At 44.2% G+C, this 21,606-nt stretch overlaps 1 protein-coding gene across 7 annotated transcripts in view; it reads right to left on the reverse strand.

Annotated features, from left to right (window-relative positions):
• Nucleotides 1–21,606, reverse strand: part of ppfia4 (PTPRF interacting protein alpha 4) — a 49,385-nt gene that overhangs the window by 7,899 nt on the left and 19,880 nt on the right. For 3 of the 7 annotated variants that reach the window (XM_084032260.1, XM_084032262.1, XM_084032259.1), the window contains exons 3-14: nt 6,782–6,883; nt 6,482–6,646; nt 5,889–5,963; nt 5,051–5,122; nt 3,654–3,875; nt 3,153–3,287; nt 2,501–2,803; nt 1,548–1,679; nt 1,342–1,404; nt 847–938; nt 601–730; nt 1–197 (exon numbers count right to left, since the gene is read on the reverse strand). In XM_084032260.1, coding sequence (XP_083888386.1) covers nt 1–197; nt 601–730; nt 847–938; nt 1,342–1,404; nt 1,548–1,679; nt 2,501–2,803; nt 3,153–3,287; nt 3,654–3,875; nt 5,051–5,122; nt 5,889–5,963; nt 6,482–6,646; nt 6,782–6,883 — 1,688 coding nt within the window. The remainder of the gene's footprint in view (nt 198–600; nt 731–846; nt 939–1,341; nt 1,405–1,547; nt 1,680–2,500; nt 2,804–3,152; nt 3,288–3,653; nt 3,876–5,050; nt 5,123–5,888; nt 5,964–6,481; nt 6,647–6,781; nt 6,884–21,606) is intronic. The other 4 variants (XM_084032265.1, XM_084032263.1, XM_084032264.1 and 1 more) reach the window with 3 other exon arrangements.

Below are 21,606 nucleotides of genomic sequence, written 5' to 3' on the forward strand. Positions count from 1 at the left end.
CTTATCTCTTCATTGATAGCATCGAGCTGCTCCTGCAGCATGAGAGCGAGAGTCTGAGCGTCTGATTGGCCGCTGGGGGAAAGAAGGGTGGAGCTCACGTCGTCGTCCAAGTCCGACTCTGCCTCGATGTCGCTGCCGAGGAGGTGGCTGACGCTCCCGCGCAGAGACGGGTAGTCCTGCTCAAACACAGCACACACCTGGACACAACAAACAAGAGTCTTTACATATGTAGATGCAGTAAAACGTGTTAAATACAAGAATGAGTGCATCGGAAAAGAATGTGCTGTATGCATTCGTTTTGATAAAACACATACATGTATAAAATACATCACGACACTCGTGGTACGTGGGCAGTAATGGGAAGAAATGGATGAACAGGGAACTTACATCAGACAGCATGTCCATGGCAGCAGGTGACAGAGAGACAGAGAGGTTAGTAGAGAATGGTGAGTCAGACAGCCAAGCACCGACGCTTGTTAGCAAAGCAGACATGAACTTGGAAAAAAGCACTTGGAAAGGAGCTGCGTGTGGTTAGAAAGAACAGTTGACACATGATCTTGTGATCTGTATGCTTCGGCCCGATAAAGACATCATTAACACCTTGTTGGGGTCGTCTCGTAGCGCTGACATTCTACCCTTCTGTGCCCGCCTGATCACAGTTGTGCTATAGTGGCCATCTTGGCCCTCCACCACGGAGAAGCGAAGGTCGCTGGAGCTACCCAGGTGAGACCTGGGATATACACAGAATAGCTTTCCATCAGTGATGTAAACAGCAGCATTTCAGAGGGTGTGTGTGTGTGTATGCAGTGACATGTGGAGGAGGTGTACAGTGTTTTCCGCGTGTACCGAGGGTGAGCTCCATCTCCGAACGCTCCACTTCGGCGTTTCAAGTGGTCAATCTCATTCCTCAGCTTCTCAATCTCCCCAATTAGCCGTTCCTGGGGGGGAGAAGGGGCATTATGGGCAATGTATTCATAGCAATAACTATTCCTCAAGGGTACACCATTACAAGTAAAAGTAGAGATTAAAGTCGTGCATTTATAATTTGACTTAAAAGTAGAGAGGTATTAACAGAACATTCAACTATATTGCTCAGTGGGGCCATATTTTCAGAAACCCAAGGGTCGGACCTCTTATTCTCATTATGCATGTGTCGACACCATGAGCTAGTTTAGGTTGTCTGGACTCCTGTTAGCTTTACAAGCCTGCCCGGCCTTTGTCACCAACAATGCATTCATTTGTGATTGCCCCATGGGCTGCAGCTGAGTTAGCCAGCACTTGAGAGAATATGCTGCTGATACGGGGCATGTAAGTTGGGTGTGATAGGTGAGTCTCACTGACCCTGGTGTGATGGAATTCTTCAAGCTGTTTCTGGCAGTTCTCAAGGTCCTGAATGAGGGAGTTCTACACAAAAGAGATCACGAAAGTGTGTCAAAACAAAATATGTCACGTCCAAGAAGAACATGTGCCACACTGTATATTCATTTGTCCTGTGAGGCAAACAGCATTGTGAACTGCTTAGATGAATGCATGTGTAGAGGCCTTGCCTTGTCCTCCAGGGCAGCCATGCGTTCTTTCAAATGGAGCTGCAGTCTCTCATTGGACTCGGTGAGCAGACGATCCACGGTGTCAGACAAGCGCTTGTTGTGCTCTTCATTCATTTTCTCTCTCTGACGAGCCTGAAGGGGGGGGGGGTGACATCATCAAATCTTCTCTTTGATACACACTCATTTGGGGTTTATTTGTGCAGATAATCAAGCATCTCTGCATGGATTAAAGGATGAAGTGTGTATTTAGCCCATGATCACCAGCTACCAGATATACGTGGGTCCTCTTGGCCCACAGTGATTTAATTACAGTCATCTACGTGACGATGAAAAGGGTTAAATGCCTTCTCTTAAATTGGTATGCTGTGCATGTATTCAATGTTAATTTCGTTAAAATTAACACACACACAAACAAACATATCTTCACCCTCAAATACCTCCTTTAACTAAATATAGTGATGGCAGTGCACACACACACACACACACACACACACACACACACACACACACACACACACACACACACACACAGAGAGAGAGAGAAATTAGCCTTGTGTGAATTATTCAGTTTCTAAAGATAGCAGCCAATCAGGACTGTGTTGCAGCAAGATATGTGGATTTGGTTCAAATTCACGCAACAATGCACAGGGAAAATGGAGTGCTCTTGATATGTGTGTCTGTCCTGTGTGTTTGTGTATGCGTATGCATGAAGGAGCACAGAGCCATGAGTCAAGGCTTCCAACTAATGTGAACCATCAGCTCTCTCTCTCTCTCACACACACACACACACACACACACACACACACACACACACACACACACACACACACACACACACACACACACACACACACACACACACACACACACACAGAGGGAGAGGTCAGAGAAACCCTGCAGGGCGGGTGCACACGCACAAACTCACACACACGTATATATATATGCTCACACACCCTTCCGAGCTCTTGGTTCTTCTCCTCCAGTTGTGACTCCAGCTGTCTGAGCCGCTCCTCCACGTTGCCATGGCGCTCCTCAGCCTGCAGGGGGAGACACTTACATGTAAGTACAACTGCCAATGTAAGCTCTGGGACAGTGTGTGTGTGTGTGTGTGTGTGCGTTACCTTGGAAAGTGCTGCCACTCTTTGTGCTAGCTCAGCTTCCACCTCTGGAAGTGTCTCAGCCTTCCTCATGGTTTGAGCCAGCCTCTGCTCTGCCATCTCCAGCATGTCCTGCAGCTGGCGCACCTTTTCCTCGCTCTGACACACACATATGCATACACACACACACAAGCATGCACATACACACACACACAGGGCAAAGAAAGAAGAAGGACACATTAGTGCAATCACAAGCGAGGTGTAATCAGTGTAGTGTGCAGCCAGCGAGTAGCGAGGGCATGACAAAAACCGGTCACAAACGGAGGATGTTCCTGGTGTTATGTGAGGCTGAACTGATCCTGAACTACACATGAACCTTTGAGGAGGATGTTTCTATTACTCGCTTACACACAGACAATAATACACTCACTGTGTTGTTGTAGTTTCTATTATCAGGGCTTGAATCCCGTTCAGTTACACTGTGCAGCTAGTATTGTTGTAGTATTACCTGTCGGTGCAGCGAGTCCTTGGTGGCCAGTTCATTCTCTAGTTTGTCGTTGAGGTCGTGGATGTGTGTGGTCTCCCGCTGAGCTGCCAGGTAGCGTTTCTCTAGCGTTGTTATCCTCTCCTCCATATCCTCTCTCTGTGGGTGCAGAGTCACAACAACAGCAGGGAGATCATGAGAGACAAACTACAACAAAGTGCATGTAGAGGCCAAAAGCCATAACCAGTGTTATCTCAACACATATGTCCAAATTTATATAATTTAATATACATTATCTATATACACTTTCAGAATATGTTCTATTTTTACAGTTAGCATACAGGACAATCTCAATAGTTTGGGAAACAAAGGTGCATTTCTAAAGATAATGAAGTAATGTATTAATATAGAAGAATGTAATACTAAATTGATGATCTTTTTCCTTAAAAACGTCAGGTTTTTGTAACCCGTTGTTCTCGGTCCTCACTCCCAGAACAAAAGCATGTTTCCTTTATTTACTGTTACCTCTCTCTGTTCCCTCTGCTGTTTGATCGACAGCTCCTCGCTGCGGCTCAGTTCTCGGCGTGCGTTCGCCAGCTCCGCCTCGAGGTCGGCCATGCGGCCGCTGAGAGTGGCAGAGTGGTCACGGCTCTGGGCCAGCTCCTTATTGGTCCGATCCAGCAGCTCCTGGAGCTCAGACACCCGGCTGCCATCATCGTGGGCATCTATGGAGCCGTTGGGAAGTCTCTGTGAGGTGGACACACACAAAACGACTGGCAATAAATGCACGTTCTACGGGTACTGAGGGTTGTTGCAGAACTGTTCAAAGTTAGATGACCTAGATATAAAAGTGCTGGGTGTTTTGCATACGAGGGTGGGCTGTGTGAGGTTAGGCTGCCATCTTGTTGTTTTGATGTTGTTTCTCTCCTCTATACAACTCAAAGAGCCGTTAATTCCAGGGCCTTAATTAAGCGAACCTTCGGGGACGCATATACAGACAGGCAACACAGTGGGCAGCAAAGTTAGTGGGACCCCCCCACCCCCTCATGTTCCAATTATGCCTGCTCATGAATACCGTATAGAAACATATACAGACGCTGGGGGGGGGGGGGGGGTAGGCCTAAAGGGTCTGAGGTTGTGTAATAAAAACACCTGGTGATTTCTGCAATTGTGCATAATTCCAGTTTAGCCACATAAACTCATTAGATTTACTCCCAGGGACGTTGGAAACGGCATTGCACGGCCCCTGGTGAGTGTGAAGGAAACATCATGGCTCTAAGATGGTCTTGGTTAGGGTTCCTGCTGAGAACGTACATGTGGACGGGATCACTTGATGGCATGAAAGTGAGACATGCTTCCTCTAACGCTCGTCCTCTCCCGGCCATCCTTTGATACAGTCTTCTCCTTGATCTCTTATTAGTACGTCATTGTTTCATTATTCCTTGAAAGCCCCACATTTTGACACTGTGTTTGCTTTCTTTATCCTGAAGTCAAAATGATAGGGATGGATTAAGTGGCTCTTGTGCTGTTCCTCCTCGGCCGCCGGCCCATCCAGATACAAAGAGGCTCTGCTGTTCAGGGAGGTCTATTACTCCCCGTGGACGCATCCAGACACACTTACATAACGCGTGCTCTTTTCAGGCCTCGGCTAAAGAGCCTTGTCCCCCCGTGCTTTTAATGTTTTCAGAATGTAACACGTTATCAGATTTCTCAGAAAGGTAAAGGAGGATTCATGCTGCATTTAACTCCATTAAGGTATTACCGTCTGTGTGTGTGTGTGTGTGTGTGTGTGTGTGTGTGTGTGTGTGTGTGTGAGGAAAGATAAGACGCAAAGACAGTGACTGACAGCCAGACAGACTAAATACTGTTGGCGGGACATGAGATAGCACAGAGCAGAAAAACAATCACACAGCCAGGAAGACCTTCCATGTTGGTTTGGATCCATCTGTTCGCTCCACTGAGTCACCATCCTTCCTTTGTCTCACCATGTTCAACTGCAATGAAGATTAAAAAAGAGAGAGAATAAAAAGAACATTGAATAAACTCACACGTTTACTACAGTAGATTTTCTTCTCCCTCAGTGAATCCAAGAACAAAAAAATGTGCCTCCCAGAGGGGAAGCCTGGCTCTCAGGCTGCCAGCAAGCTTCAGACAACATGCCCTACCGTATTTTTACATAACTACAAATACGAACGACAATAGAGGAGGGAGGGGGTCGCTTCAGTGAGGGTCCGTTCCTCTTATAAAAACTGTGTGATCAGTGCAACTTAACAAGCTTTGACTTTAAATCTTACATAACTCACTGGGATTCTGTTTGAACAAAGACCGCTATGAATATTTAGCATCATTTTATCTTTAGAATCATTTCTTTGACTACATTTATAAAGAGACGGGTACGGAAGGCGAGTTTGTGTGTGTGTGTGTGTGTGTGTGTGTGTGTGTGTGTGTGTGTGTGTGTGTGTGTGTGTGTGTGTGTGTGTGTGTGTGTGTGTGTGTGTGTGTGTGTGTGTGTGTGTGTGTGTGTGTGTGTGTGAGAGAGAGTGTGTGAGTGAGGGCTGAGAAAAGCATCCTGCCCAGTGTGACAATTGAAGCATCATCAGATCAGACAGGATATCTGCGAGGGACTGAACAGATGTTTCACTTTCAAGTAACCACACATAGGAACACACACACACACACTCACACACACACACACACACACACACACACACACACACACACACACACACACACACACTCAGTCACATTCTCACATCTCACCTCTTGTGTGTTTGTTGCTAGCTGTCCCTCCAGAGTGGACACCCGCTCCAGAGCCACCCGAAGCCTCTCACGTACCTAACAACCAAATCAAGAACACACACATAAACACAAAGTCCAGAAGCATGAGGGGATATATATATATATATATATATATATATATATATATATATATATATATACACTGTATATTGCTGTTAATGCAAAACTAAAGACTTCCTCCCTATTAAAAGCCTTTCAGCAACAATCTTTTCCTTTTAACTTTTTCTAAGTTTTACTCAGAAACACAGGAAGTGATGAGGTTTATTAACAGCTTAGCAATGAGAAAACAAACAGAAAAACTGAATAAATCAGAATCAGTTAGTGAGGAGGAGGGCAACACACTATAAGGCAACGTTTCCCCTGCTTTTATTTGTTCTAACAGACTGCAACCCGTGTGTGTGTGTGTGTGTGTGTGTGTGTGTGTGTGTGTGTGTGTGTGTGTGTGTGTGTGTGTGTGTGTGTGTGTGTGTGTGTGTGTGTGTGTGTGTGTGTGTGTGTGTGTGTGTGTGTGTGTGTGTGTGTGTGTGTGTGTGTGTGTGTGTGTGTGTGTCCACCTTTTCATCCAGAGCCTTGTGGTGTTCAAACAGCGACTTCAAGGCTTTGAGGACCTCCACCTCGCTGGAGACTCCAGAAGGTGGGGGTGCCTGTCTCTTCACCACTGTCATCCTCAGACTGCGTTCGTGACGAGACACCAGACACTCCAGGTGCTCCAACAGCAGCTACGCACACACACACACACACACACACACACACACACACATGAATCCATACACACCCACAGAGAATACTAATTTCAAGCTTAGAATGTTTTTTTGTTTTTATCAGCATCATCACACACACATGCACCCACATACCCTGGTGTTGTTCCTTTCAGCTTTCAGCTCAGATATTTCCTCCTCTTTCTCCAGCAGCTGCTCCCGGCATATGTTCAGCTCCTTCGTCAGGGTGGCAAACTCCTACACACACACACACACACACACACATCCAAACAGGTTAATATAGTATCAGCGATCAACATGATGCACATGATGCAGCTGTAATCTGTAGGTAGGTGTGGTTGACAGGTTTCTGACACAATTTTGGTGGCACAAGCACACAAGAATACTTCTCAGCAGGTGAAGCGAGGGTGGGCTTAAATAGTGGGCAGTTCAGGCCGGCTTCCTAAAAGAAAACTTGTTGTCTGCTGTTTGGGAAAAGCTTTCTGCGTGCCTGCGATAAGAGGTGGTCTGAGTGGGTGGAGATGACTGAAATGGCAATGTGCTATCTGATCTACATAAACGCAATCTCAGCTGTCTCTGCCCACCGCAGCGGCCACCTCTGGGTTTTCAAAGCCATATAAACAGCAGTAAGTACAAAAGGAAGAGGCCATATAGCAGTGTGACTACGTGGAAAAAACAGGCAAACACAATTCAGTATTTTTACTTTAATTCTTACTGTTTATCAAAAGTATTGTTCTCTACACTGTGTTGTCTCCAGTACAGAGTAGAAACAAAAGTTCCATGAACAGTCCTGATGAACTGGGTGAGAATAAGCAGAGAAGGAGCTGCAGGGTCACGGCGCGGCTGAGGGGGAACGACGTTCGCGTTGGTGACGGATTTACGTGATGGAGGGGGGAAAGGCATCGGAGCACGAAATGAGAGAGGATTTGAAATTAATAGGAAGAGGAATTATAATTCAAGTGATTCTACTCAGTCAATGAGAAAAGAAGGGACACTGGTTAGGATCGTTGCTGTGACGACAACAGACACGATTTTTAAAGAGTCCCACGTGGTGAGAAAGTTTGTCGAAGGGAAACTTGGAGTTGTGCGTTCAGTCAGGATTACAAGACATCTAAATCCCTCTCTAGAGAGATGGAAGGAAACCACGCGAGGACAGAGGACATTAGGAAAAATGCAGAATGGGCATATCGTTGGATTTTAAAGAACGGCCAAAAGGTGTGTCACTTTAAATGTTGCTTGTGCAAAGGAGATAGGAAAGGAAGCATGGAAGCACATTTCCTACGCATTTAGAGAATTCTTATCATGGCTGCCACTTAGATACCTCCAGGTCATTTCACTGAGACTTTGTCCGAAAAAACTCACAACTCACTCTTTTCCTCCTCTTTATAGTCTTGGACACAGAACTCCCTGGATACTCAGTGCGGGTTGAATGGGTGATTTTAGACACAACCTTGGAGTTCTACCAACAGTAGCCTGTCGGACTAGTTCCACAAGGTGGCAGCAATGCAAAATAACGGATGCTGGCTGCCGGTAAACTCAAAATATGTGGAGGAAAAGGAAGCTGCAGTTGTGTCTGCGGCCGCATGAGGGCAGAGTTTCTCTCCATACGTCCATCCGTCCAGAGAGGCGACACTCCGAATGATACGTCATAAATGTTTTCGTTCGCAGAGTTGGCGGGTCTAACGGGTCACTCCAAGCACAATCACATGAAGCCTCACGTAGTGGGTGTGGTTATAAAGAGCATTATTGAACTTTGACATTGTGAAAGAAAAGGCTGCATCCATCTTAATGAATGATTGATTTAATAAACCATCGCGAACGTGAAGTGACATCACGATGTTCGAGACCTGAACAGTCAGGATGCAAGCTAGGTCCGCCTAACATGCTAAATGCTAACATGCTAAATGCTAACATCCTCCTCGGATCCTCCAACGTGACTTCACTTCATTGACTGACTGGGACCAGAGAGGCCGAGTGGACTGGTTGTACTGGGACCAGAGAGGCCGAGTGGACTGTTTATACTGGGACCAGAGAGGCCGAGTGGATTGTTTATACTGGGACCAGAGAGGCAGAGTGGACTACTGGGACCAGAGAGGCCGATTGGACTGGTTGTACTGGGACCAGAGAGGCAGAGTGGACCACTGGGACCAGAGAGGCCGAGTGGACTGGTTGTACTGGGACCAGAGAGGCAGAGTGGACTGGTTGTACTGGGACCAGAGAGGCCGAGTGGACTGGTTATACTGGGACCGTTTATAGGTGAGAGGAGTGAGTACCGTGAAGAGCAGATTGTGGAGGACTTTGCGGTGTTGGACATGTGAGTACAACTTTAAATTATTTTCAATCAACTTTGTTACATTTTCTGAGTTTTGTCTTGTTTCTGGTTCATTCTTGTGATCCTACACTTAAAAAGGCAGCTATATATTTATATAATTGATGACCACAGACTGCAGAGTGTCTGTTGATTTGGACAGGAGAGGTCTTGTTTTAGCCTAAATATGTTCTCTTGTTTAACAGAAATATATATCATCAGTTAACTCATAGTATACTTTAACTGACCTACTTTTTGCTTTTACTTAAGTTCAGTTTTAAACAAGAAGCCTTCTAACATTTGAGTCAAATAAAGTAACAGTACTTTTATTTGAATACCACATTCCGGTTAAACCGCTTGTTCCACATCTGAAAAACAGATAATGATTTTAATTTATTCTTTATAATTTATTTTTCTTGCTGAAATGGGACAAGGGTATACAATATTCATTACAGTCAACTGTCAGTCCATGTCGTCTTTCCCATTACTCATAAATATGCAGCACTGAATATGGACAAAGTCCATGTTGTCCAAAAAGCAAATACAATGGCATGAAAACAGAGTCATCTTCCTCTCTCTGACAATCATATTCATCCATAAAATACAGTCCCCGGTAATGATAGATGGACCTTTCACTTTCCATTACAAGTCATTCTCAGCTGTGTGAGAAAGGCCTATTTAACTGGAGAGCCATTTGATTTATTGATATTCCCGTGCCTCAATTTGGACAGATGGCCATGCACTTCACTGAAGCTTTTTAGCACTCCAGACATCCATAATATCCATGTTTGGAAAAACTCGACCAATTAGCAACTAGAATTTGGACTGCAATGGTTTCTGGTTGATCGGGATCCACTCAGTCTGTCAGAAATTCAATCATCTTATATGAACGGATGGCATGCAGTGCAGACAGAATTCTGAGATACTGATGACTTCTTTGTTAATACTCTATGCTGTAATGCTATCATCCTTTTGTTGCAATGTAGTTGCAATGGATGCATAAAATGCCGGATGGAGCAAGGAAACAGCTCCCAACATTTAAAGGTGTTTAGTTCACCAACGTTACACATCATCCCCTTAACATCCGCAAGCGCGTTGAGCGTGCAGTGAGTTACATCATGTAGTTTCATGGCAGCCGTCTCCCACTCCAATCAAGATAGTGGCACCACCTTTCCACAGCTCCACCACCAACCACATATTGATGGACATTTTATGCCCTTTTGGAGCTGTAAAGAGTTGGCTTCATTAAATTTAATAGTTTGGGAGAAAGCTGTGATGGAACTGCAGCAGTAACCTGCTGTGTGTTTGGTTTTTACAGTATATAAACTTTAATAGCTTTTTACCTGGCAGTTTTTCATTTTTGATATATATATATATATATATATATATATATATATATATGCAAAAAAAAAATATGTGTGTAGCAATCAGCTTGATGTACTAGTACTTCACTGCAAGACAACAGTCAAACCATTTGTAAAGAGTTTTATAAATCCTGACAATGTCAGATGTCTTTTGCTGAAAATAATAAGCTTCACCTGCTCTGGTTTGGGATTATAATGTCTCCACATTCTGTCCTGCTCCGATAAATCACAGCAGCGTAAACTAATTCTCACACTCTTCAGATCAGTGGAAGAAAAGGGGTGAAATGTGAGTCCCTGCTTTTGCCCATACTGTACAACTAATATCACAAGTTTCTCACTGATGATGACCCAAACATTTGGCATGACGAAGAAATTCTCCTATAGAGTTGGAAGTGTGAGCGTTCCACTTTGCTGCTCTAAAAATATGGGGACGCCGGAGAGCTCAGTCGGTAGATTTGCACCCCACGTACTGAGGCGAAGTCCTCACTGCAGCGGCCCTCTCTCTCCCCCTTCCACTCTCATGCTGTCCTATCTGAATAAAGGCAAAAAGGCCCAAAAAATAACTTTAAAATCAAAGTTGTATTGCCATCAATACACCTGACACCTGGCTGGGCCTATCAAGAACAGGTGTAAATGGATAACTAAAGTACGAAGAGGGTCTCTGACCACAATAAAAACTATTAACATAGTTTATAATTTCAGGGCAAGATGCTTGTTTATAACGTGTTCTGGTCTTAGGTTTCACAGTAGTAAACTGATGGTAACGGCCAATGAAAGTGTGGTCTTGTTAGAGACCCCGGTTTGCTATGTGGGTGTGTTATGAATATTTCCCCTTTTTTCACACTCTGAAGAGTTATGCTGCACGGCTCAGCATTTTTTTAGTACAAGCACCCACCCATGAGAGCCAATCTGTACCGCCTGACCTGTAAAAATATACGTTAACCAAACGAATCCAACTCGACCTGCAAACTACCAACACACTGCAGTGTGTGTGTGTGTGTGTGTGTGTGTGTGTGTGTGTGTGTGTGTGTGTGTGTGTGTGTGTGTGTGTGTGTGTGTGAGGGGACAAGAAGGTGGACTAATGCATGTCATCTTTCTATAAGTTATTAATAGCTTCGTCAGAGCACTGCTTTGTTTTTTGACCCAGCCGTCTGACCCAGTGATATTTTATCTTCAGCTCGGCGCGAACCTGCCCGACCTGTGAGACCCGCGGGGGGGTTGACTGACTCAGGCATCCCTCCTGACTGCTGCAGACAAGAATAGCTTAAGTATGCATTGTGGAGTTGTACTTTGTAGGAAAAAAGCCCCAATGTAGGTTAATGAAAAGAAATCAAGCTTGGATGCTCAATATTAAGGGATCAGGAGAAAAATGTGAATATTTGTCCTAAAAACTGACCTGTAGTGTTTTACATTTTGATAAAAGATATAAAAACAGCATTAATGTCAAGGCAAGCATAAATACAAGCTTAACTGGGATGATAATAAAAATGTAAATCACAGATCTGAGACAAACACACACTTTTATACACACAAACTCATCTAAAATGATCTGGATCTCTGTTGACCCTGCCCATCACGTTGCAACCAGAAAAACAAATCAGTGGAGTGGGAAGAGAAAGGGAAGGAGCATCAGGAGGAAAAGGGGGGGGGGGGGGGGGGGAAATGGGTCAGCGTGTTCATTTTACTTTCCCTTATTCCACAGGGGAGCACCAATAGACAGGAGCTCAGCCCAAATCCACCAACAGATGTTAGAGCTCGCTGTCTCTTTCAATCATGGCAAAAAAGCTCAACAGGCCACCTCCCGCGCTCTCTAGTTCATCCCTTCATCCTTCTGCCTTTCAGGAGCTTTCTGCCCGTATCTCCCCACATACTGCCTCAGAACACGTGGGAACATGCACTGACATATAACAAATAGATCAAGGTATGAATACATAACCTGCGAGGGATATTATGTAACAGAACAGACACATGCTAGATATAAAGTATAACACACCGCTGTCTGGAAAACACTCTCCTCTTTAATTTCTTATGGAGGTCTGTCTGACACACACACACACACACACACACACTTACACTCATGCTACCACCATGCACACTGTGCAATCAGCTTCACCTAAACTGCATGAGCTATGACAAATCCCAGCATCAGTGTGATACAGAGAGCAGCTCTCTGACAACACATCTGTCAGAGAGAAGGTATATAGAGCGGAGGTTCTGGAGGAACGCAGCTCCTCTGCCTCCAATCACAATGCCAGATAGCAAGTGGTTACCGAACACTGCTGAGCACAGACATTGTAAAGGGATTTCTCCCCTTCGGTTCCTTAAGCAGTTTGGGATTAAAGGATGAAAAAAAATGCTGCGCGTGTGTGTGTGTGTGTGAGAGAGAGAGTGAGAGAGAGAGAGAGAAAAAAAGAGAGAGAGAGTGTGCTTATTCTGTACTAGGATGTGTGTGTCTGTGTCCGTGTGTGTAATGTGCTGAAATGTCAACACAGTGGAAATACACCACACACCTGAACCATGTAACACAATACAATGGTCAGCAACACCCACGTTTTATTTCAACATTTCAACTATACGTCTGTGTTGTTTGAAACCAATATACAGTAAGAATGTGTGTGTGTGTGTGTGTGTGTGTGTGTGTGTGTGTGTGTGTGTGTGTGTGTGAGTGAGAGTGTGTGTGTGTGTGTGTGTGTGAGAGAGAGAGAGAGAGAGAGAGAGATCCACTGAGTTGAATGGGATGGGTAACTGTGGCAGGACGCATTTGACTGTGTTAATGTGGCTGAAATCATGTTTTTTAACCTTTTTTACATATATTTGTGATTATTTCTGATGTGGGGCTGCACGGTGGTGTAGTGGGTAGCACTCTCGCCTCACAGCAAGAGGGTCCCGGGTTCGATCCCCGGGTTCCTTCTGTGTGGAGTTTGCATGTTCTCCCCGTGTAAGCGTGGGTTCTCTCCGGGTTCTCTGGCTTCCTCCCACAGTCCAAAGACATGCAGGATGGGGATAGGTTCATTGGTGACTCTAAATTGTCCGTAGGTGTGAATGTGAGTGTGAATGGTTGTTTGTCTCTACATGTTGGCCCTGTGATAGACTGGTGTCCTGTCCAGAGTGAACCCTGCCTTCACCCAATGACAGCTGGGATCGACTCCAGCCCCCCGTGACCCTGAATACAGGATAAGCGGTAGACAATGGATGGATGGATGGATGGATGGATGGATGGATATTTCTGATGGCGTGTGTATGTGCTTGTTTATGACTGGCTGTGTTTTGTTGTCTTATTCGTATGTCCTCTCTGGCAAAGGAGATCTTGATCTCAATGAAAAAAAGTACAATTACTTCTATTGAAAACTGCACCACTAATCAAGTAGCTAATAATGACTACACTGAGTAATAACATAATTGCTGTTAAAGGCCCAGTGTGACATCCTCACTATCATTTAAGCACCAATTGAAGAAACCCTTTTCCAATTAAAAGTGGTGTGAAACGAGAAAAGAGAAAGAAAAGATAGAATATCTATTGTGGTGTGACGGTGTTATTCTACAATATCTTCCAGAATGCTCTCATAAGAGCTACTCAATTACTTGTAATGCTGTAACTTTGACTGGCCATATGACTTGCAATGTCCAACACAGGCTTACAGCATGGAGGCTATCAGGGTTAGTCAGTAAAACAGAGAAAAGAGGAGCATGAAAAATATGAGCAAAAACAAAAGTGCTGCGTTTATATTTTTGTTCATTTTTATGTCTGTTTTTGTTTTGTTTTGCTACATATTTTACTATTTTCTTCCTGTAACCTCACAAACCATAAACCTAAATGTTGTTTACTAATTGTTTGACTGCAATGCAACCAGACAATCTGTTGTCTTGAATACATTATTTTCTCATTAATATTGATATTTATAATTAATATTTCTCTCTGAGAAAAACCTCTCCCTCTCAACACACGTTTGCTTTCACTACTGCTGTCTTTGCCTTCGCTCTCAGCAGAAAGTTCACGTTTTCTTCTCTGCACCTCGCTGAAGGTCATTCGGGGGAAAATAGGAACGTATGAATGAAAGTAGTTCGCTTTGTTCGCTGCAGTTTGCTGAAGGTCGTTGAGGGGAAAATAGGAAAGTACTAACAAAAGTGCATTTAGACGAGGCTGGGTGAGAGATACAGAATTGTAAATCACCACACACCATCGACAAACAACTCTGGGGATGCATTGTCGATAACAGACACGGTAAATCATATGAATGCACAGAGCAACAAGCCCTCAGCTTTGTCTACAGGGTAGGTTTGTGGTACACGGTATCTTTTCTGATAATGTGAGGATGCTAACAGCCCAAATGCATATCGCGGGCAATCGGATTGTTTGGCATCTCGGAAAGAAACAACATGAGTAGATGAATTCATGTTTCTTGAGCACAGTAATGGGTGTTAGTTGTTTATATTTTTAGCATTGCCTCCATTACTAACTGGAGTCACTTCGTCAGTTTTGCTTTTGCTGTGTTTCCTTCAGTCATTCAGTAATAATGTCACAAAAAGTCAGCGCTGCGTTCCAGAACGCGTGATCCAGAAACCAAGGTGTTAAACTGGAGGAAAGTGATACAAATTCCACAATGTAAACGGACTCACCGATGAGATTGAGCTTTGCCAGTGAATCAAACAGAAACGATCGCTTGCTGTGGAGGAGGGAGACGGAGGAGATATCTCATCAGAGATCGCCCTGAGTAACCGACCTCCTCTCGCCCGCTCGCACCGAAAGACACTAAATTAACTCTGATGTAAATCGAGGTAATTCACTAAGGAGTGCCACACCGAAGATGAATGCGGGGGCCGGTGACGGGGGGCGAGTCCCCGGGGGAGACTCGGATATCACAGTTCTGTAACTCTTCACCACTGCAGAGAGAGAGAGCGAGGCAGCAAGCGGCAGAGAGGTGGACTCGACCTTCCTCTGGCAAATCTCACAAACACGCCACCACAACACCTTGCCTGGGTGTCGGCCCGACGGGGCTGTGAGTAATCCGTCGATGACGCCACCAAGCACACGGTGGCTGTTGGCATGGCGACCACTCATTAGGGAAATGGAAGCGACTGAGCAGCATGCAAACTTTGCGTGATCGTCTCAACAGGCGGACGCGGACACACAACCATGTGGGTGCACACGTTGTCTGAAACAAAGGAGCACAACGCTGCTGAGAGTGATTCCTCCTGTGTGATGGTGTGACGGCTCTAGACGCCGCGGAGGGAAGCAGCTGACTGCAGCACTTGACAGATCTCCACCCCAGCTCCCGTTGAAAACTTTTCTAAAAAGCCTGCAGAATGCAGAACATAGAAAAGTAAATGAAGGAAAGCAAAAAAAAAAAAAAAAAAAAGATTTGTCAAGGCTGAGACAGATGTGGTACAATTATGCGTCTGCATAATATTTGTGAGTCATAAGCCTAAGTGAAGCACATCAGGGATAATACCAAGACTGACTGAAGCCATGCCAGCTCTGGACTCACTTCTGAAGCGCCGATAACGCATCAACAAACGTGCTTGGCTTTGAATACAACACCATAAATCCCACTCTGAACACCTTGGACAAAGGGGGATCACTATGTGTAATCCCAAGCACAACTAGAAGAGTTTTAACTACTTTGGACCCACCACTGTGTAAATATGCATATTCAAAGTAATTTAATACCCAGACTGTTGGCCATTAAGTTAATTGACGCAGCATTTTCACTGCATAGCTGACACATCGACTGTGTCTCTCCGTCTGTTTCTCAAAATATCATTTTCTTATAGTTCAGCAAACACGAGTGTCAAGTTTTCCAACTTTCTCTCTCCTCCTCTGTGCCCATTGAAGGCCTGAGCCCAGAATAGCATCCATTCATGTATCCTGGTTTTCTTCAGTAAAGAAAAACAAAACCTGCACCGGAAAGAGGGGCAAAGACACACGGGGAGGAAGAGAAGGGAAGACTCGCATGAAAGGAGCTACACAAAGAGATTTTGTTGTGCATCACAGCAGATTCTGTCTCTTTGCGTGCATTGTATGCTGCAATATACTTGCTAAATAAAACCAAGCACGCACAGCAGTAACGGGAAATAAAGAGAATTTCCCATCAGTGCACGATAGAAATATTAATCTCCTTTATTTTCTTGGACAATTGGAGGTTGAAAACATGCAACTAGTCACATTAAACAGCGAAAAGCCTCAGTGGAGGGGGGTGTGCCTACGTTTCTAAAGGCAATATGCATCACTGCAAAACATGAATCGCTGTTTGCAGCTTGATTGAGGCATGGTGGTGGAAAAGGAGAAAGGAAGAGGTGGAGAGGAGGCCATATCTCAGTCCTAGAAAACAGTCATCAGCAGTGAAATCAATACTCAGGCAAGGACACATGGAGACCACAGAGAGAGCTATCTGAGCTGGAGACAATCCTTCACCGGTAACATCCACAAGCCGTAAGGGTGCCGAGTCCCTACCTGGTACATGTAGGTGTTAAAGTGGGTCCCATTCTGAAGGTGGATCTTCACTGTTGGGTTCATGGTGAAGGTTAAACATATCAGATCCCTCAAACAGACCCCCCATAAAAAAGAGAGACAGAGACAGGTAGAGAGGACGAGGAGTGATGGAAAGAGTGGGCGGTGAGGATTTAAAAAAAAAGAGAAGAGGCTAGTTCCTCTGAGTCCTGATCGGCACGGAGTATAGCAGGGCTAGATGAGATTTCTTTGCTGCTCCCTCTGCCCTCCACTCGGGACAACAGCACTCCGCTAGTCAGCCGGCTCTAACTGCAGCCGGGGCGAGAGACAGCAGGGACCAGGGGTAAGGAGAGAGAGAGAGAGAGAAGAGAGGGAAGGATTTACAGGGACAAGTAGGGGTTGACGTAAACATGGATGATTTTGATCAGAGGGAAAGACGAGACAGAATGAGACAAAAATGATGATGCAGGATGGAGGTGGAGGAGGAGGATGAGGAGGAGACAGAGCAGCTTGTGATCAGCTGATGGAGGAAGGAAGAGGCAGGATTTAGACAAGGACTGCTGGGGGCTCAGACCCCTTTTCTCTGTGTCTCAAACACACATGCACATGAAAGTTCAGGCACTCAGAGGGACTTTTTAAGCCACATTTGGAACTAATGCAAAGAATTAGCATGAAATTAAACGCTCTATTTCCTCCTAATAAAAACCCCCAGTCACTGCTTACTCAACTCAAATTCAAGAGACCCTTTTTTTCCTCCAGCATAACACTGTGTGCGCTGATTCTTTCTATTTATACATGACAGCCTGTTTTGTCCCTCCCCTCTCTGTTGGAGTTCACAGTGCCTCCACTTGAATGGAGTCAGAAACACCTTCCAGTGCTTTTATACGGCAAAGGAATATCAATTTGACCGTATTGTTAATGTTGTCATTGTCATTTGCTTGGTGATTGTTAACCTCTCACCACAAACTGTTAAAGTCTTGTCTGATTTAACTAAATGGATCACATTTCCCACCTACAGTAGACAGCATCATTAAGGGGGACTCCCTTTTTTTAAGTTTTGATTTGAACCATTCAGTGTGATTCTTGCAAGTCCCCAAACTTCCGAATACAACACTCAGTATTTGTGCAGTAATGTGCAGCATTATAAGTTTGTGTGATCTTACTGATGCTGCTTCTTGTATACACCAGCACCATGTACTATTATTATAAATGTGCAACCAACAACATGAAGTGTTTTCAGGTGTAAGTGTCATTTCTTCACCCACACTCCACACTTCTTTTAGTTGAAACAAGCAATGCCCTGACAGGAGAACACTCATGAACTCCATGCATATTTGAAATAGATGCCTCTATATAGAGAAACGTATTAATCATACATTACCTGATCCTGTATCAACTATTTGGACGATTAAGTCGACTCCGATTCTAATTCAGCGAACACACACACTTCGGCTAAAGTGGTTTAAGCGCGGGCCGCAGAAAGTGTTTTACAGTAGAGCGTCTCGATGATTAAGTTATGAGCCAGTGTCTAATTAGTTACAGCTGATTTGACTGTTCATTAATTTCAACCTGCATTTCTCCCCCCTTTTTTTCATGCATTCATTAATTCTCATCCTGCTATTCCCTCGCGCTTAACCGCTCGCCGGGCTCAACCACTCACGGGTTCTATGCTGCGTCTCCGGTAAATTACAAGAAAAACACACTCAAAAAGCTCACTGAACATCACCAGCGTTGGGAGTGGCAGTGCACAGATGTAGAAAGTGACACAGGTCTACATTCTTGCACACGGTTGTCAAGGAAACAGGGTTCACAGGAGAGAATGAGAGAGAGAGACAGAAAAAGAGAGTGAGAGAGAGAGAGCAGAAGATGAATCAGTCAGACAGACTAGTCCCTACACATCAAAACATCTCTTTGCCGTTGTAGAGACATTAACTGACAGCAGCTCACTGCGGGGATCAAACCTCGGCGTTACAGCAACCGAGGCACTGGTCACTGCTGCCATCTTGGTTTAGTGGTGAGACAGAGACCCCTGCTGGCAGCATGAAGTAGTCGCAAACCAAGTCATCATATCATCTACATTTTCACGCAGAGATGGTTAGTTCAGATTAGTTAGTGGTGTCCAAAACAAGAAGAAGCCCTCAGTTTATGTGATTGTCCACGCTCGATGTTAAAGATGGCGGAAAGAAAGAAGCTCGTATGAATTAAGATGCTGATAACTTCTCACCCTTGAGTGGGAGCTGGACCTGGCAGAACTTGAGGAACAAATACCACACCAACAAGCACTGAACGCACCACAAAGCAGCAGTGCTGACAAAAACTCCCCCCAAAATGTGACACATTTGAAAGAGCATTTTCTGTAGCAGCATTAGAAGTGGGAGACTCCTGACTATTTTTATCTGACAGCCTCTCACAGTTTCTCTCTCTTTCTCACCTTCTCCATACCTCAGTCTCTCTCCCGCTGCTGCCGCCTAACTTCACTTGATTACTTCTTTCACACACCATCCACTCCAGCTCCTCCACACTCGCTCCCTCGTCCTCGTTTTTCTTTTTTTTCCTCTTTTTGCTCTTCCTCTCTCTCGCCCCTATTTTTCTCAAGCGTTGCTAATCTCAGCTGAACCTCGCTCAATGGAGAGCAGCCATTTTACATCACAACATAACATGGAGCAGAGGGCAAGCACCCCGTCCTTCGACCTCCGCTGTCACGTACCACACACGGACCACGTATAAGACACACACATAAACACACAGGGTGTAGGTTTGGTTTTAGAAGGGAGCAATGTCTGCATTCAAACCACAAGAAAAAACTGAATGAAAATGGCCATTGTTTCTTCCATAAGTCAAACAAAATCATTTGAAATGCTGAATTATATGAATTGGCAGAATAGTGTAAGCCAGCGCCATCACCAGGTCATTTCTCCACATTAATCCCTGAATGTTTTATAGCACCAAAATATAATTTTAAATTAAATTTAAATTAAAACCCACGTGTGAAGAAGCATATGGAGTAGGTAACATGCAATTCAAAGTGTGCATCATCTAAGCAGGGAGATTATAGGAGAAACAGCAAGAAGTGAGTATATATGATTTATGATATGACGTTTAGGCTACATTTCCATCTTCATGATGTTTGCGGGTGCCGTTTAATTTTGTTCTACAAACCTCTCCACGTTACTGAGTGTCTCCAAAACAAACTGCATCGCTGAGCGACTCATTTTAGCATCAGGGAGAATTTGTTTTATTAAAGTCACCGTGGAGAGAGAAAACAGCGCATCATCTGAGAGAAAACCCTTTTAATATTTCCATAAAATGGTGTTCGCATACAGTGATGGAAGAAACACTCTACTTAAGTATACTACAGTATGAGTATTACATGTAAAAGTCCTGCATTCAAAATATTACTCAAGTCAAAATACAAAAGTATAATAAAAATGGACTTAAAGATTCTAAAGTAAAAGGACTCATTATGCAGAATAATATGTCATATTATTGCATTAATGTGTTCATGACTTTAATTACTACAGCTGGTAAAAGTGGAGCTCATTTTCACTACGTTACTGCTGGGTGGCTAAATCTATAATAATAGATAATCATTTATTAGTTGATTATATATTTGTTTTAATAATCTGAGTCTGCAAAGTCAAACTCTCAGAAAAATATAGCTGAGTAAAAGTTATTATATTTCCCTCAGCCACTGTTAACTGTTTTCTAGTCAATAAATGTGATGGCACTTGTGAAATCTTCTTTTTCTACTCAATATAATAATAAATACTAGCAACTTATATTTTTCAACATCACAACTCATAATTAAAGTAAATAATTAAAGTAAAGTAAACCACTGTTTTTGTGGTACATACTTAATTTTTTCAATTATTAACATATGTACTTTGGATGTACATAAGCTGCCAAAGTGCATAAAAATAGAGCTTTTTCCAGTCAGAGGATCCTCATGAACCTAAGCCCAGAATGTCCTGAAATGCCCCTGGGTGTGTAATTAATTTTGGGGATACATGTTTTTCAGTGCTGATGATGGTGCTAGATAAATAATCAGGGGATTGCCAAAGTTATGAGAATGAATTCTGAGAGGGACCCCTTTTTGTCAACCTTGTGTTGGCGCTAAAGGAAACCAGCGTTTGTAGGGTTAATTCTGGGGACCACGAATGCAAAATGTCGATAGTTGTTGAGACATTTCTGTCTGGACCAAAGTGGTGGACAGACTGACTCATTCCACACTAGCGTGGCTACAAAGGCCTCAGGCAAATAACAGACTATCAAAAAGTTGCTGATTGACATACATATTAATTAACCAATCGTTGCAATATAGTGTCTGAAGGGTCCAGCCCCAACAACTTGAGGCTGAGAAGTGAAACTACTGAAATTATTTGCCTGTTGCTGCTAAAAAAGCTGTGTGCACAAAATTGAAGAGACCTAGATGAAGTTAACCGCATTTCGATCAACTTGGAGCTCACCTCGATGATCCAGGATGAATAGAGTCGCATAGATTTTAAATGTAAAACTGTAAAACAGACAGACAATACTGGTAAATTACCCCTTTGTATAGTCGCACATTGTTTCTCTGTGCCATCCGGATATCAGACACAGTCATCACTCTGTGAAGATTATCCGTCCTCTTCGATCACCACCTCCCTCTTCACGTCTCCCCCTCCATCCCCGTCACCTCCTCCCGTCTGTCCGTGTCTAAAGCACCTGTGTCAGCTCTGCCTCTGTCTCCCGCTGTCCTCATCACTCAGTCGGAGCGCACGGCTTACTCTCTCCCCTTCACCGTGTCCTCCTCCCGCTCCCAGTCAGCCCAGAGGGAAGCCTATTACTACCACAGTGCACA

This window comes from Eutrigla gurnardus (genome assembly GCF_963514095.1).
Source record: "Eutrigla gurnardus genome assembly, chromosome: 2".
Classification (NCBI taxonomy): domain Eukaryota; kingdom Metazoa; phylum Chordata; class Actinopteri; order Perciformes; family Triglidae; genus Eutrigla; species Eutrigla gurnardus.